This window comes from Corapipo altera, unplaced genomic scaffold, assembly GCF_003945725.1.
Source record: "Corapipo altera isolate COAL_440 unplaced genomic scaffold, ASM394572v1 1, whole genome shotgun sequence".
NCBI lineage: Eukaryota > Metazoa > Chordata > Aves > Passeriformes > Pipridae > Corapipo > Corapipo altera.
In genome coordinates this window covers 39,267,265-39,279,991 of record NW_020884873.1, presented here as the reverse complement: position 1 = coordinate 39,279,991, position 12,727 = coordinate 39,267,265, and the positions used below count along the sequence as shown (strand labels likewise).

The window sequence follows — 12,727 nt, the reverse complement described above, 5'->3', positions numbered from 1 at the left end:
GTTCTGGGCAACTTGCTCTAGGTGGCCCTGATTAAGATGGTGTTTGGGCCAGATGACCAATACAGGTCCCTTCTGGCCTCAGTGATTCTGTGTACTGTGTGTGCAGCAGTGTTTAAGATCATTAAAAATGCTAAATGATGCAGCATCTAACTTGTATGGCCTGGCCCTGCGAAACACAGTATAATACATGGGCAAAGGCTTGTAGGTTCTGTTTGTGTTGCGTGGGAGGATGAGGCATGTCAGAAGACAGGCTGTTGACTAGATGCCAGTCTCAACAGGGAGCTTTTGAATCAATGCCCTGCAGCATGCAAGTGGCTAGACCAGTTAAAAGGAAGCACAGACTAACCTGACACTTTCCTGTTTTCTTTCCTCTTGGGATGGACAACTTGAAGCTGTTTTCTGAGAACAAGCACCTTCCTCCTTTCCTTCAGATAGCTGAAAAGGGATATCTCTTTTTTTCCTTAAATACAGCAGTGGGAAGATGCTACCCCTCTTTTTATATAATAATTTAATGGTTAGATCATTCTTTTATAACCCAGTTCCTTCTTCAGTCATAGCGAGTTGAATTAATGGCTTCCATCTCTTTGGATTGGCCCTGCCATCAGCCTGTAAGGCTTGATATAGATACATAGATGTATGAGAGTGTGTGTGAGGGGGTCAGTCTGTGCACCCATCAAAGACCTTTCTGTGTGCAAAAAGTGCTGCAGGATTCAAAGGGTATGAGTGGAGGGAAGCACAGAGCCTGGGGCAGGAAGTAACCATGATTGGAATGGCTGTGGGCAGATCTCCATCCTCCTGGGAGGGCAGTTGTGCCTATTTTCTATTTAACTGTGATTTGTATGCAGAAACAGACCATTTCTCACAACTGGCTGGCCTGCCTGCTGGGCAACTCACCTGCTTCATCTGTTTTCAACCCATGAATCTTTTAATGAAAATGGCATTTACATAGAATTGGAAGCAATGTGAGACATGGAACACAATAGGAAGCAAAGCAAAAGAGATGAAAAATAAGTGCCAGCAATCTGGAAGTCCAGAGAATAAGCATTTAAAATCCCAGTGGTACCTTTTTTTCCTTTCCGAAATATTTGACTTTGTGATGTTGATTTGAACTCGGAGCGATGGAAGACTAGAGGGAAAAATAGAGTTGAAAACTGTTCTCGAGGCAACTCTTTGGAAATTGATGTAATTACTTTACATGAAAAATGGCCTTAGAATTCACTCATCATGGAAATACCCTTAAGCAGAAGCACAGAACTGTGGTCCTCTTTATCTGGTTTCTTCTCTTGTAGAGAATTCAGTAGTAGATACTTAAAGAAAATGCAGGAGAAATTTTTCCATTTTCTTTACAGATAAGTACTAAGGCATTGTCTGAATTGAAAGGTCCTGTCGCCTTTGGAAAATTGATGTTAATTTAGTTGATTGATCTTTTCTATGAGTCCAAATAAATGAGAAACTTTTTAATATGAAATTGGCTTCCACAAATATGCTTATTTTCTGAAGCTTCAGTATGGGTGTTAATTTTGATGATGCGTCCAAACTAGGATATATACATTTATTTTTCATCTAAGAACAACATTAATGTTACTATTAATTTTCAATAATAATAATACATCTGCTTTTTAATACATTAATAATATAATCTACTTTTACTTAATATTTTCATAAAATATTAAATTATAGTTTGTGCATTTTTATTGTTACAAGCTAAATTTTTTGTCCATTGTACCTCTCTAACTCCATCCATTTGGATCATAACTGACAGCTATTATTCTTCAGTATTATCTTAGAATTTTATTTTCAGTTATGTCCTCCATGCTTCTGGGATGCAAGAGCTGTTTGACAGCTCAGACTACTCCAGAACAGTCATGGAAATGGCAATGTATAATTCTTACATAAGGGAAAGAGTGCCATCTGCTGAATTACTAACTGTGCTCTTGTGAAGACTGTTTCTTGATTTTGTGGGAAGCAATTGCTTATGCTTTACTCTGAGACAGTTTTCAACTGAGTATGGCTATTTTTATATTTGGAGAATTATTTGTGGTATAACAATTGATTCGAAACTTTAAAGTCACAGAGGACTGTGTCATTCTATCAGCATTTTTTTTTGACATTCAGAAATACTTCCATATTTTTCTAGATATTGTCTATATTTACCTGAATCTTGTCATATCCTTATTTTTCCTCTATATTGCATGTAAAATACAATCTCATCTTCACTTCTTTGTAAAACAAACAAAAAAACTCTCCAAAAATGAGAACTCTGCCATCCTGAGTTAATATTGTAGAATTGGAAGAACTTCCTTTATGGTATTAAAATTCACATCTTTACCAGTGAGCAACCACCCAGGAAAAAAACTTAAAGGGCATATTGGGCTTTCAGATTCTTCTCTTCAGAAGTATGAAAATTACAATCCAAGAACAGTTTAGGAAAAGCAATAATTCTTTTTCTTTACACCAACAGTTGCCCCAGAAGATCCTAGCAGAAAGGTAGATGGTGACACCATTATTTTCTCTCACGTGCAAGAAAGATCAAGTGCCGTCTATCAGTGCAATGCTTCTAATGAATATGGATACTTGCTAGCAAATGCATTTGTGAATGTTCTGGGTAAGAAACAGATTTTTTATTTGTCAGTTTTCTTAGTTATTTAGTTGTCTCCTGCTACTACACAGACACTGTGCTCAAGCCTTGCTTGAGGTCTTTAGTAAGAATCAATGTATTTCCTGACTCCTGTAAAAAGCAAGTGTATACATACCTGGTTTTTCTAGGGTATTCCTGAGTTTCACTTTCACTGTACCTGAGTAAGAAGGATAGTTGTGAAACCTGGAGAAAACTTGGAAGAAATTTTCTCTCTCTCTCTTTTTTTTTTTCTTGTTATGTAAATCAAGCAAATGGAAGTGTAACAAATAAGGCTGGAATTAGTATTCCTTAAGTTAGTTAGTTTCAATACAGTTTCATTGAGTGTGGATATTTCACATCAGTTGAATAGATGAATCTCTAAATTACTGTTGCAAGAGGACATGATTATGCATTTGTCTTGAAGGCCTCCCAAGAATATGTTTCTGGTTACAAGATGTTATGGCCTCTCTAATTCACACTGAATTTAACAAAGTTAATAACAAAATTCTGGGCAGAATGGCCTCTAACAACTCTCCTGCAGGAACTGGCAGATCTGTTGATTGAGACACTGTCTTTTCAAAGAAACAAAATGCAGGTATTGCACCAAATATATATCCTAGTTTCTTTCTGCCTGCAGCTTTGTTTGGATTATATAGTTCACTCTGTTCCCAGGAGATTATCTTCTTGAAGTCTTTACTGATTTAAATTTTCCAGTTGAAAACATTGCTTTTGCTACCCAGCACTGTGACTTGTAAACAGGCAAGAAACATTTGTTTTTCACAAGATAATTCCCCTTCATTAACTTCTCCTCAGGCTAGTGCCAGTAGAATGTATTTGGATCTTGACTGAGACCAGAAATCACTTCAGAGAAGGATGTTCTTTAGACCAGTCTCGATGTCTTTGGATTTTGTATTCGTATCTTTGTATCTGTATCCAGAGATCTTTGTCTTTTCAGCTGAGCCACCGAGAATTCTAACTCCTGCTAATAAGCTGTATCAAGTCATCGCAGATAGTCCTGCATTGCTAGACTGTGCTTATTTTGGGTCACCTAAACCTGAAATTGAATGGTAAGCTGAAGCTATGCCTGAGATATGGAAAATGAGCTGTTCATATCTGTGGAGACAAACACTTGAAGCTTTAAAACTATTTAAACTCTATTTACAATTTTAAAATAGTGTATTTTAAAATACATGCTGATTACAGTTTGCTAATACAATATTACATATACTTAATGTAACAGCAGTTAAGTTATCCCCACAGAGTCTAGTTTAAATTTCTTTATGTGATTCTGTCTGTATTTTCTAACGTGGCAGTCCTAAGTTTGCATTTTCTGATAATAAAATACTATAGAATTTAACTTTGATGCTGGATAATGATATTACTTTTTACATAAAGGTTTAAGGGAGTGAAAGGTAGCATCTTGCGTGGAAATGAATACGTTTTCCATGATAACGGAACCTTGGAAATTCCGGTGGCTCAGAAAGATAGTACTGGTACATACACATGTGTAGCAAGGAATGAATTAGGAAAGATACAAAATGAGGTGCACTTGGAAATTAAAGGTAAGAAATTAATCATTCATTCATCACTGATTAGTACAGAATTTCAGACTTTCTGAATATCTAATATTAATTCTAAATTTCAGATCCAACAATGATAATTAAACAGCCAGAATACAAAGTGGTTCAGAGATATGGCCAAGTTTCATTTGAGTGTATAATAAAACATGATTCTACCTTACTACCAACAGTTATATGGTTGAAGGACAATGATGAACTTCCAGATGATGAAAGGTATGGACCAGATAGTTTTCCTTTATTTTTTATTCTCTAGGTCCTTTTGTCTGCTTCTTTTCCTGATCTCTGAATGGAACATATTGACCTATTGACATTTTCCAAGGAAGACTGATAAATATCATAACTATTCCATATTTACTGACTTAAGGACTTACCTAGTGTGATGAAAATATTAAGATAGAATTAAAAATAAAATGAGATGTAATCATTTATAAAAATGTGCACACTGTCCATGCATATTAAGTGTAAGGAGAAGAGAATTTATATAAGAAGTCAAACAGATAATGGAAGACTATTTTGCTCTAGATCACATATATTTAAAAGTTGTTTGAGTATCTTTGGAAAGAAAAGCACATTAGGATAGACAGTTACTGTGGGAAAATGGTCAAGAGCAATGTAGAAAATGAAAGCTTACATTGTCCCTTAGCTTACCATGCTGTTTAGGTGTGTGCTGCAGTACACACATGCAGGATTAGATAATGTCTTATGCAAGTTTATTATAACACTGCCAGTTATTGAAAAATCAGTGGCTGAATCTGTTGTATTTACAGGTTTCTAGTTGGTAAAGACAACTTGACCATTATGAATGTAACTGATAAAGATGATGGAACATACACTTGCATAGTTAATACTACTCTGGACAGTGTTTCAGCAAGTGCTGTGCTTACTGTTGTTGGTAAGAATACTCTCAAACTTTATGATAGCAGAACTGTGTTTAATTACTGTTAAGTATTAAAAACAGCATTAGATTTAAATTGAAAAGCGCATAGTTTTGGTTACTAGGACAGGACAAAGGAAATACCACCTATGTGTAAATGTGTTTCAGCTTTTAAAAAATGTATTCTTACCCTAAAGTTTGCCTTTGAATCAGCTATTTACAAAAGGGTCCAGTAATTGCAGGGCACATTTGCTTTCGCACTGTATAGGTTTTTATTTTGACCACATTTTAGCTAACAGAGTATTTGTTCATAAACATATAAGAATCACAGAATGGTTTGGGTTGGAAGGGACCTTAAAGACCATCGAGTTCCAACACCCCTGCCTTGTGCAGAGACACCTTCCACAGAACCTCTCTGGGCAACCTGTTCCAGTGTCTCACCACACTCACAGGAAAGAATTCTTACTAATACCTAATCTAAACCCACTCTCCTTCAGCTAGGGCCATTCCCCATTGTCCTGTTGCTATAGGCCCTTGTGCAAAGTCCCTCTCCAGCTCTCTTGTAGCCCGCTTTATGTACTGGGACTCTGCCTTCTTTTCTCCAGGCTGAACAGCCTCAACTCTCTGCCTGCTTTCATGGGAGAGGTGCTCCAGCCCATGATCAACTTCATGTCTCCCCTCTGGACTCATTCCAACAGCTCCATGTCTTTCTTCAGTTGGGAGCATGTTATCTCAGAAATCTCTTTCACAACTAAATTATAGTTCAGAAGGACTAAGCATACTTGTTTGTATGACGTCCCCAGGATTTCATTTTTACCTTAGTTCTCTGTTAAGTTTTTATGATTTGAGATTATTGCAGAATATATTACTTTGCACCTTCTCCAATTTGTAAGAAAGTTTTAAGTAGATGTGCTGAACAATTCTTACCTGAGTTCAAGCTGAGAGTCAAGTATGTTTGTGTTTTAAATTTCTTCTGTGATCTTATGCCTAGGAATGATCTAAGCCAAGCAACTGGTACTTATTTAAAAGTTTTTATAAGGTTGCTTACTTATTTATTTTCTTATCTATCCTTCTTTAAAAAATGAATAAAACATTCAAGAATAGTTTTATAGCTTTTCAGTGAAAAATTATCAATGTATTATTTTAAAGTAACCATTTATCTAAATAAGTTAACTTTTCTTTGTCTCTAATAACTATAGTCTTTAACTGCCTACAGTATTCTGTTTCTTTGGCTACTAACTGATTAAATCCTTTATATTAATGTCCTTTTCAGCTGCTCCCCCAACTCCAGCTATCATTTACGGTAAACTAATACAAAGTTCTCTATCTACATCATCTGACAGATATATTTTTGATTTGCCTACTGCAAAGTGCAACATTTTTTTTCCCCCTTTTCCTCTGTGTGTGTCTGTGTCTGTTTGTGTGGTTTCATCCCATTTTACGAACTGCTTCATTACTAGAGTACTGGACTTTGGAATTTTACAGTGCAGGTTGCTTTGTATTTTAGGGAATAAGTGGTTTTCAGAAATAAATTATTTATAATTAAGGTTGGTTATAGTGTGACAATGTTTTTCTCATGGGTAAATCCACTCATAAGATGAATATGACCATATTAACCAGTTTGTCTTACAATCGATGAAACTGCTAAGATTTTAAAATTAAAGTTGAAATTAAAAAAAAATCTTTCAGTCAGATACAGTCTTGAATTTGATGGTATAAAGACTTTAATTTTATAGCATGTTTTCTGAATTTAGGTTTTCAAGTGCAAATTCTAAAACACTTCAAGGTATAAGGGTCATAAGCACTTTTATGTAAATTTTATCACATTCAATGAAAATGCTTATGTATTCTTAAATGAACCTACTCATTAGTCTTGATTTTTGTGTAAAAAATCGTATAATGAATTACCTTCGGGAATTTGGAATGGACAGATACATCTTTATGCGTTATAAGGATGCATAGTAACAGATTGCATGGTATGTCTGGACTTTTAAAAGAACAACAAAAAATAAATGAGTCAGTAACTCGCAATTAGTTTCTATTTGAATTATTCTTGATTGAATTCACACAAAAAATGTTTGTAGTGCTTCTAGAAGAGCTTCTTTGATGTGAATACTTCATTTTCCATGTTTTGTTAGATATTTCTACTACAATAGGAAACCACCCATAATCATTCAAAGATAAACTAAACATGCATTTCACAATTCCTTGCAACTCATCACATTTTTATCAAAGTGCACTCAGGCATAGGTAAAAATAAATACAGATTCTTGTTAATGTATAGAAGTTTCCAGGTTACATCGGTCCTCCCTTTTTCATTTGTTTTCTAACAATTGCATGCTAATGGTCATTAAGTCCCACTTACCTAAGTGAGTAGATATGCACTGCTGTATTTGTGGAATTCTTTTGATTGGACTGTAAGGATTGTTTTTAAATATAAAACTACATATTCTGATGTGATTATTTACTTTGTGTCCATTTGATTTATAGCTCGGCCAAATCCACCCTTTGACTTGGAATTGACAGGTCAGCTAGAAAGAAGCATTGAACTTTCATGGATACCAGGAGATGAAAACAACAGTCCCATTACACGTATGTTTGTTTGTACCTACTATACTACATTGACAGCATTATCTTAACTGTTTTCAAATTCCAAAGATTTCTGAAATAAATTTTGTGTGAAGCATGGAAAATGTTTAATGAATTCTCTGCAGCTGCCATTTAATTATGTTACAAAAAGTCACTTAATATCCTCTACTGTACAGCCAAACAGAAAGACTTATTTACTGCCCAAAAGAGCTGGACCTTTTTATTCAAAAAACCTGTGCTAGATAACATAGAAGTTAATGCATATATGAGGTCTGTCTGACAAGGTCCAGTCTCATGAATATGTAGAAAGTAGACTTTTTTTGTTGGTTGTATGCCCTTGAAGGAGAGAGCTACTACCATCTTGCATTAACTCCTTTGTAATTCCTGGGAATTTGAAATAGCATCAGTACCACTATCTTTAGGGATTATCCATCAGTACTGATACAGAAGCTCATTCTACATGAAAATATAATGCAGATAGTTTTTCTGGTTTTCTTTCTTTTTCTAGTCCAGACAGTTAAAAGAGTAAAGCATGTCCATGCAACAGAAAAATAAATGTCTATAAATTTTTGAGACAGAAATTGATCTTAAATGCTGTTACTCTTCCCAGTAAAACATGATGAAAGACATTCTTACTTATACTGAGCAGAGAGGATGGAGGGGGAATTTAGGAGGAAGGAACAAAGATATTACTGTTTGTTTTCCAAAAAATCATATGATCAGAAAGATTTGTTGGGGTAACTTTTTCCCTATGAGGAACTTAATGCAATTATTTAATTATTTGTGCAGTGTCTTTTTAGATAGTAACTGCCACAAGTTACCAAGACCAGTGTACATGTTATGTTTGGTATGAGTTAGTTAGGCTGATTTACTGGGTGTTGCTCTCCAACATCTGATGTTGGTCGTTATCAACACAGAACACAAACCGTTAGGTCAGGTATCTGTAAAGGAAGTTTTATAAAAAACAGAATTTCACAAATTTCAGAGCACATCAAAGATTTTGACTGCATTTTAATGAAACGCCAAGTGATTTTGCTGAAATTTTACACTCTCGGACTTCTCTAATGTATATCAACTAGTAATATACTTTAAAAAATATATAGAAGATTAATGTAAATAGTTGAATTTTATTTAAGTTATGGTTTATTCATATGCTCTTTTATTAGTATTTTCATTTTATTTCCAGACTAGAATACACAAGTCTTGTCTTTCTGTAGGAATGAGATCACAGTGTATGAAAAACGATAATACTAAGCGATGTTGGCTTGTGTAGGTTTTTCTAGAGTGAGATATTGCATGCACTCTGATATCGAAAACTGAGCTCCTCTGACTAAATAATGCTGGTTTTAATTATAATGGAATTTATATTGCTGCATGGTCCCCTTAGAGCCTGAAAAGTAAGGTATTTGCTTCCTGAGTAAGCCTATTTTTCCTGCTGCTGCTGCTATCACTTCAAAGTGCAGATCAGGACTCAAGGATAGCACTTCATTACCAGTGATCCCTTTACACAAGTAATATGATTGATATGGTAGAATCTTTCTGAAAGTTCAGATAGATTTTTTTCCCTTGAAGTTGCCTATAAATTGTTCTACTAGAGTTGCAGACAGAATGCTAGTTATTAGGGAAGCAAATAGCAGTAATGAAAACTTTTTTAGCATGTAATATTCTCACCTTTTCAGCAAAGCTTTGGTCCAGAAGACCTCCCATCCCAAAACCTTTATTGGTGAGCACACACCACCAGCAGTAATTCAGACAGTAATTTGGGGTCAGTTCTTTTTCGTTCTTACTACTTAGACCAGAAGGAAATCTGCTAGTCCTGAGTCCAGAAGGTTATGATTAGTACTAGTTATGTATTTTACGTCTTGACTCCTCAAACTCTTGCGCATTATTTCTATGTGGTGCTGTAAGTATCCTTCTAAAAGAAATTTCTAGATGCCCCTCAGAATTTCTTAGTAGTGCAAGCAGGATGTATTCTGAATCATACTCTGTCTTCTTGTCCCCACCTACACATGAGATAGGGAAAAATTCTTGTTACACAACACACAAATATTTGATGCTTATGTAAATTTCATATATCTAAACTTAAAGTTCCATAGAATGTACTCAGACTGTGCATTCTTGTCCCATTTATTTACTGTGTCCTAACAATTCCTCCTAAGTCTTTCAGAATTCATATCTCATACCTTAGAGCAGTAAGGTTTTTTGAGTGTTTCACAGCTGGAAAAATACATCCTTTTGTCTTTGATAATGAATGTGATTTTCTTTTTGGAACTCTACAAGCCTATTTATCCCTGAGGTTATATACTTTGTAGGGTCTTAATAGTAATCATTGTAATGTTCTCACAGAAAACTCAAGAAACTTAGTTTCTGAACATACATTCCCAGACTTAATTTGAAGATACTGAAAAGTGCTCTCAAAAACCATCTAAAGTATTGATTCTTGGCTTTAAATATTTCTTCATTAAGCCAACTTCACTGGGGAAAATGGAATTTTCAGAGTTTTAATTTTGTACAGGTACTAGATGCTGTCTGCTTGATACAACTAGGAACAACATGTTTGACAGCCAAATTTACATCAAAATTCCAATCTTGTTCCTCTTTCGTGCTGTGATAGTTCAAGGGTTCCCATTAAATTAAAATTCGGTACTAGAGAGAGAGCTCTTGTAATAACATGTTACCTGAAAGGTACCTGCATTAGTGAGAATACCAAAAGATAAAAGTGAGGGTGTATTTACTATATTTCTACCTAAGCAGTGCTGTGCCTTTTGCAACCAGACGTGCCTGTCTCGTATTGGCCTTTTTAGCCACCAGTGCGCTTGTAACAAACGTGGGTAGAGCCCTCCTCAAATCTTTGTTCGTGAAGCCCAACTGTGATGACCTAAGCAGTACTTCTGGTATTATAGATCTGTGTTATGGTTTATGTATTTATTTCCAGTTCCACAATATTTAAAAGCATTGATTAGAGCACTCCCTTCTGATTACCCTGGTCTAGGAAGGTGTTGCAAGTTTTGACATAAAGTTGGATTCAATTTCTGTTTGCAGACTTTGTAATTGAGTATGAAGATGGGCTGCATGAACCAGGAGTATGGCATTACCAGACGGAAGTTCCTGGAACTCAGACAACAGTACAGTTGAAGTTGTCTCCGTACGTCAACTACTCATTCCGTGTGGTAGCTGTCAATAAGATTGGCAGAAGTCAACCCAGTGAACCATCTGAGCAGTACCTGACAAAATCTGCAAGTAAATAAGTATTTCTTCTTACCAGTGATTGACTTCTACTATGAATAGCATTGAATTTACTTGGAATCAAACAGCAGTCATTCTTGTTCACGTGTAAATATTTTATTTTTAGACCCTGATGAAAATCCTGCTAATGTGCAAGGGGTAGGCTCAGAACCCGATAATTTGGTAATAACATGGGAGGTAAGTTGGATCTCTTTTTGAGGTTTCATTTGTTTTCAGGTCTGTGAGTAGCATTTTTTGAGAAATAATGTTGAGAATACCCTATACATTGCTTACTTAAAATATTCTTGAAAAAGAGTTAAATTCAGATATTTCCCTGTCTTCATTTCCAGGAAAAAGCTGAGTGCTTTTTGAGATAAAGTGAATTAGTTAAGGGACCATGTTTTCCTGAGTGATTTCTCAAGATAAGCCAATAATTAGGTAATACAGGATGTTTTGCTGCCAGTTTAGGAAAACTTAAAGATGTAAATTGAGGTTTGTCTCAAGTAGAGTCTTATTTTTAGAATAATTTTTAATGTGAATCCTACTTGTACTGTCATCTTTTGTGATGAACTAAATCATTATGAACTTTTACGGTAAAAAACTTTGATCAAAGTTTTCTCTATCATGCCTTTACCGTCATGATGGGAACTCAAGCAGAGCCATATAAACCCAGTTTCCCATCCCAGGCAAGAAACATTGTCTAGGAAACACTATTTATAGGGAGTCAGTGTAAGTCTGCTTTTTCCTCTTCCACTTCTTAAGAAATATTTGAAATCAAAACATATATGCAGAAATCACAATGTCTTGTTGTGTGAGAATTAGCCACCATCACCATTCAGTGTGATTTTTATTAAAGAGTGAAAAGCAACTGAAGGGACCTCTGGTAAAAGCTAAATTGCATAACTTAGAAATTTCAGTAGTGCTTCTTTGTCACAGCAGAGTGGTAAATTTTCAGTGAAATTCTAAAGAAAAAAATCAGTATATTTCCTTTGTGACTTTGGATTTTTCAGATGCTTCAGAATATTTAAAAAGATGTTTCTTTTCATTTCAGTCTTTAAAAGGTTTTCAGTCTAATGGACCAGGACTTCAGTACAAAGTCAGTTGGCGCCAGAAGGATGTTGATGATGAATGGACATCTGTTATAGTTGCAAATGTATCTAAATATATTGTGTCTGGTACACCAACTTTTGTTCCCTATGAAATAAAAGTACAAGCTTTAAATGACCTGGGATATGCACCAGAGCCGTCAGAGGTGATTGGACATTCAGGGGAAGACTGTAAGTTTTGCGGTTTGACTCAGTTATACTAATGTAAAGGAACTAAATGTGTAACCTAAATGGGTATTTAACATACTGAAATACTGATAAGGGAATAGTGGTTATTATTTTAATTAAAAGGAAGTAATTTGGAGATAATAAGGCTCCATAATACTCTGTATTATTAATCCTGAAAACATAGGAACATTTTAATCTATTCCTTGAGTACAATGCAAAGTCTCAGTTTGAAAAAGTATGTTCGTGTGGTTTCTCATTCTAACTGGGTGCTTGTTGCATCCTTTCCACACAGTGCCGATGGTTGCTCCAGGCAATGTGCAGGTTCATGTTGTTAACAGCACATTAGCAAAGGTGCATTGGGACCCAGTTCCACTAAAAACTGTCCGAGGACACCTCCAAGGGTACAAAGTAAGTACAGTCTAAAGCATTCTCTTTTTCATTTGTTAAAATAGAACGCTCTTCCTATATGAGATTGTATTCAGATCGAAGTACCTGATATATAAGAGGACTCTTCAGTGAGCTCCAAGTTTTACTGATAAGAGCAACAGCTTTGATACAATTCATATAT

At 35.3% G+C, this 12,727-nt stretch overlaps 1 protein-coding gene across 35 annotated transcripts in view; it reads left to right on the top strand.

Moving 5' to 3' along the window:
- Nucleotides 1–12,727, top strand: part of NRCAM (neuronal cell adhesion molecule) — a 155,832-nt gene that overhangs the window by 107,635 nt on the left and 35,470 nt on the right. For 33 of the 35 annotated variants that reach the window (XM_027657948.1, XM_027657941.1, XM_027657933.1 and 30 more), the window contains 11 exons: nucleotides 2,462–2,605; nucleotides 3,573–3,684; nucleotides 4,013–4,179; nucleotides 4,263–4,410; nucleotides 4,965–5,089; nucleotides 6,345–6,374; nucleotides 7,562–7,663; nucleotides 10,703–10,900; nucleotides 11,013–11,083; nucleotides 11,937–12,162; nucleotides 12,452–12,567. In XM_027657948.1, the coding sequence (XP_027513749.1) occupies nucleotides 2,462–2,605; nucleotides 3,573–3,684; nucleotides 4,013–4,179; nucleotides 4,263–4,410; nucleotides 4,965–5,089; nucleotides 6,345–6,374; nucleotides 7,562–7,663; nucleotides 10,703–10,900; nucleotides 11,013–11,083; nucleotides 11,937–12,162; nucleotides 12,452–12,567 (1,439 nt within the window). The remainder of the gene's footprint in view (nucleotides 1–2,461; nucleotides 2,606–3,572; nucleotides 3,685–4,012; nucleotides 4,180–4,262; nucleotides 4,411–4,964; nucleotides 5,090–6,344; nucleotides 6,375–7,561; nucleotides 7,664–10,702; nucleotides 10,901–11,012; nucleotides 11,084–11,936; nucleotides 12,163–12,451; nucleotides 12,568–12,727) is intronic. The other 2 variants (XM_027657892.1, XM_027657727.1) reach the window with 1 other exon arrangement.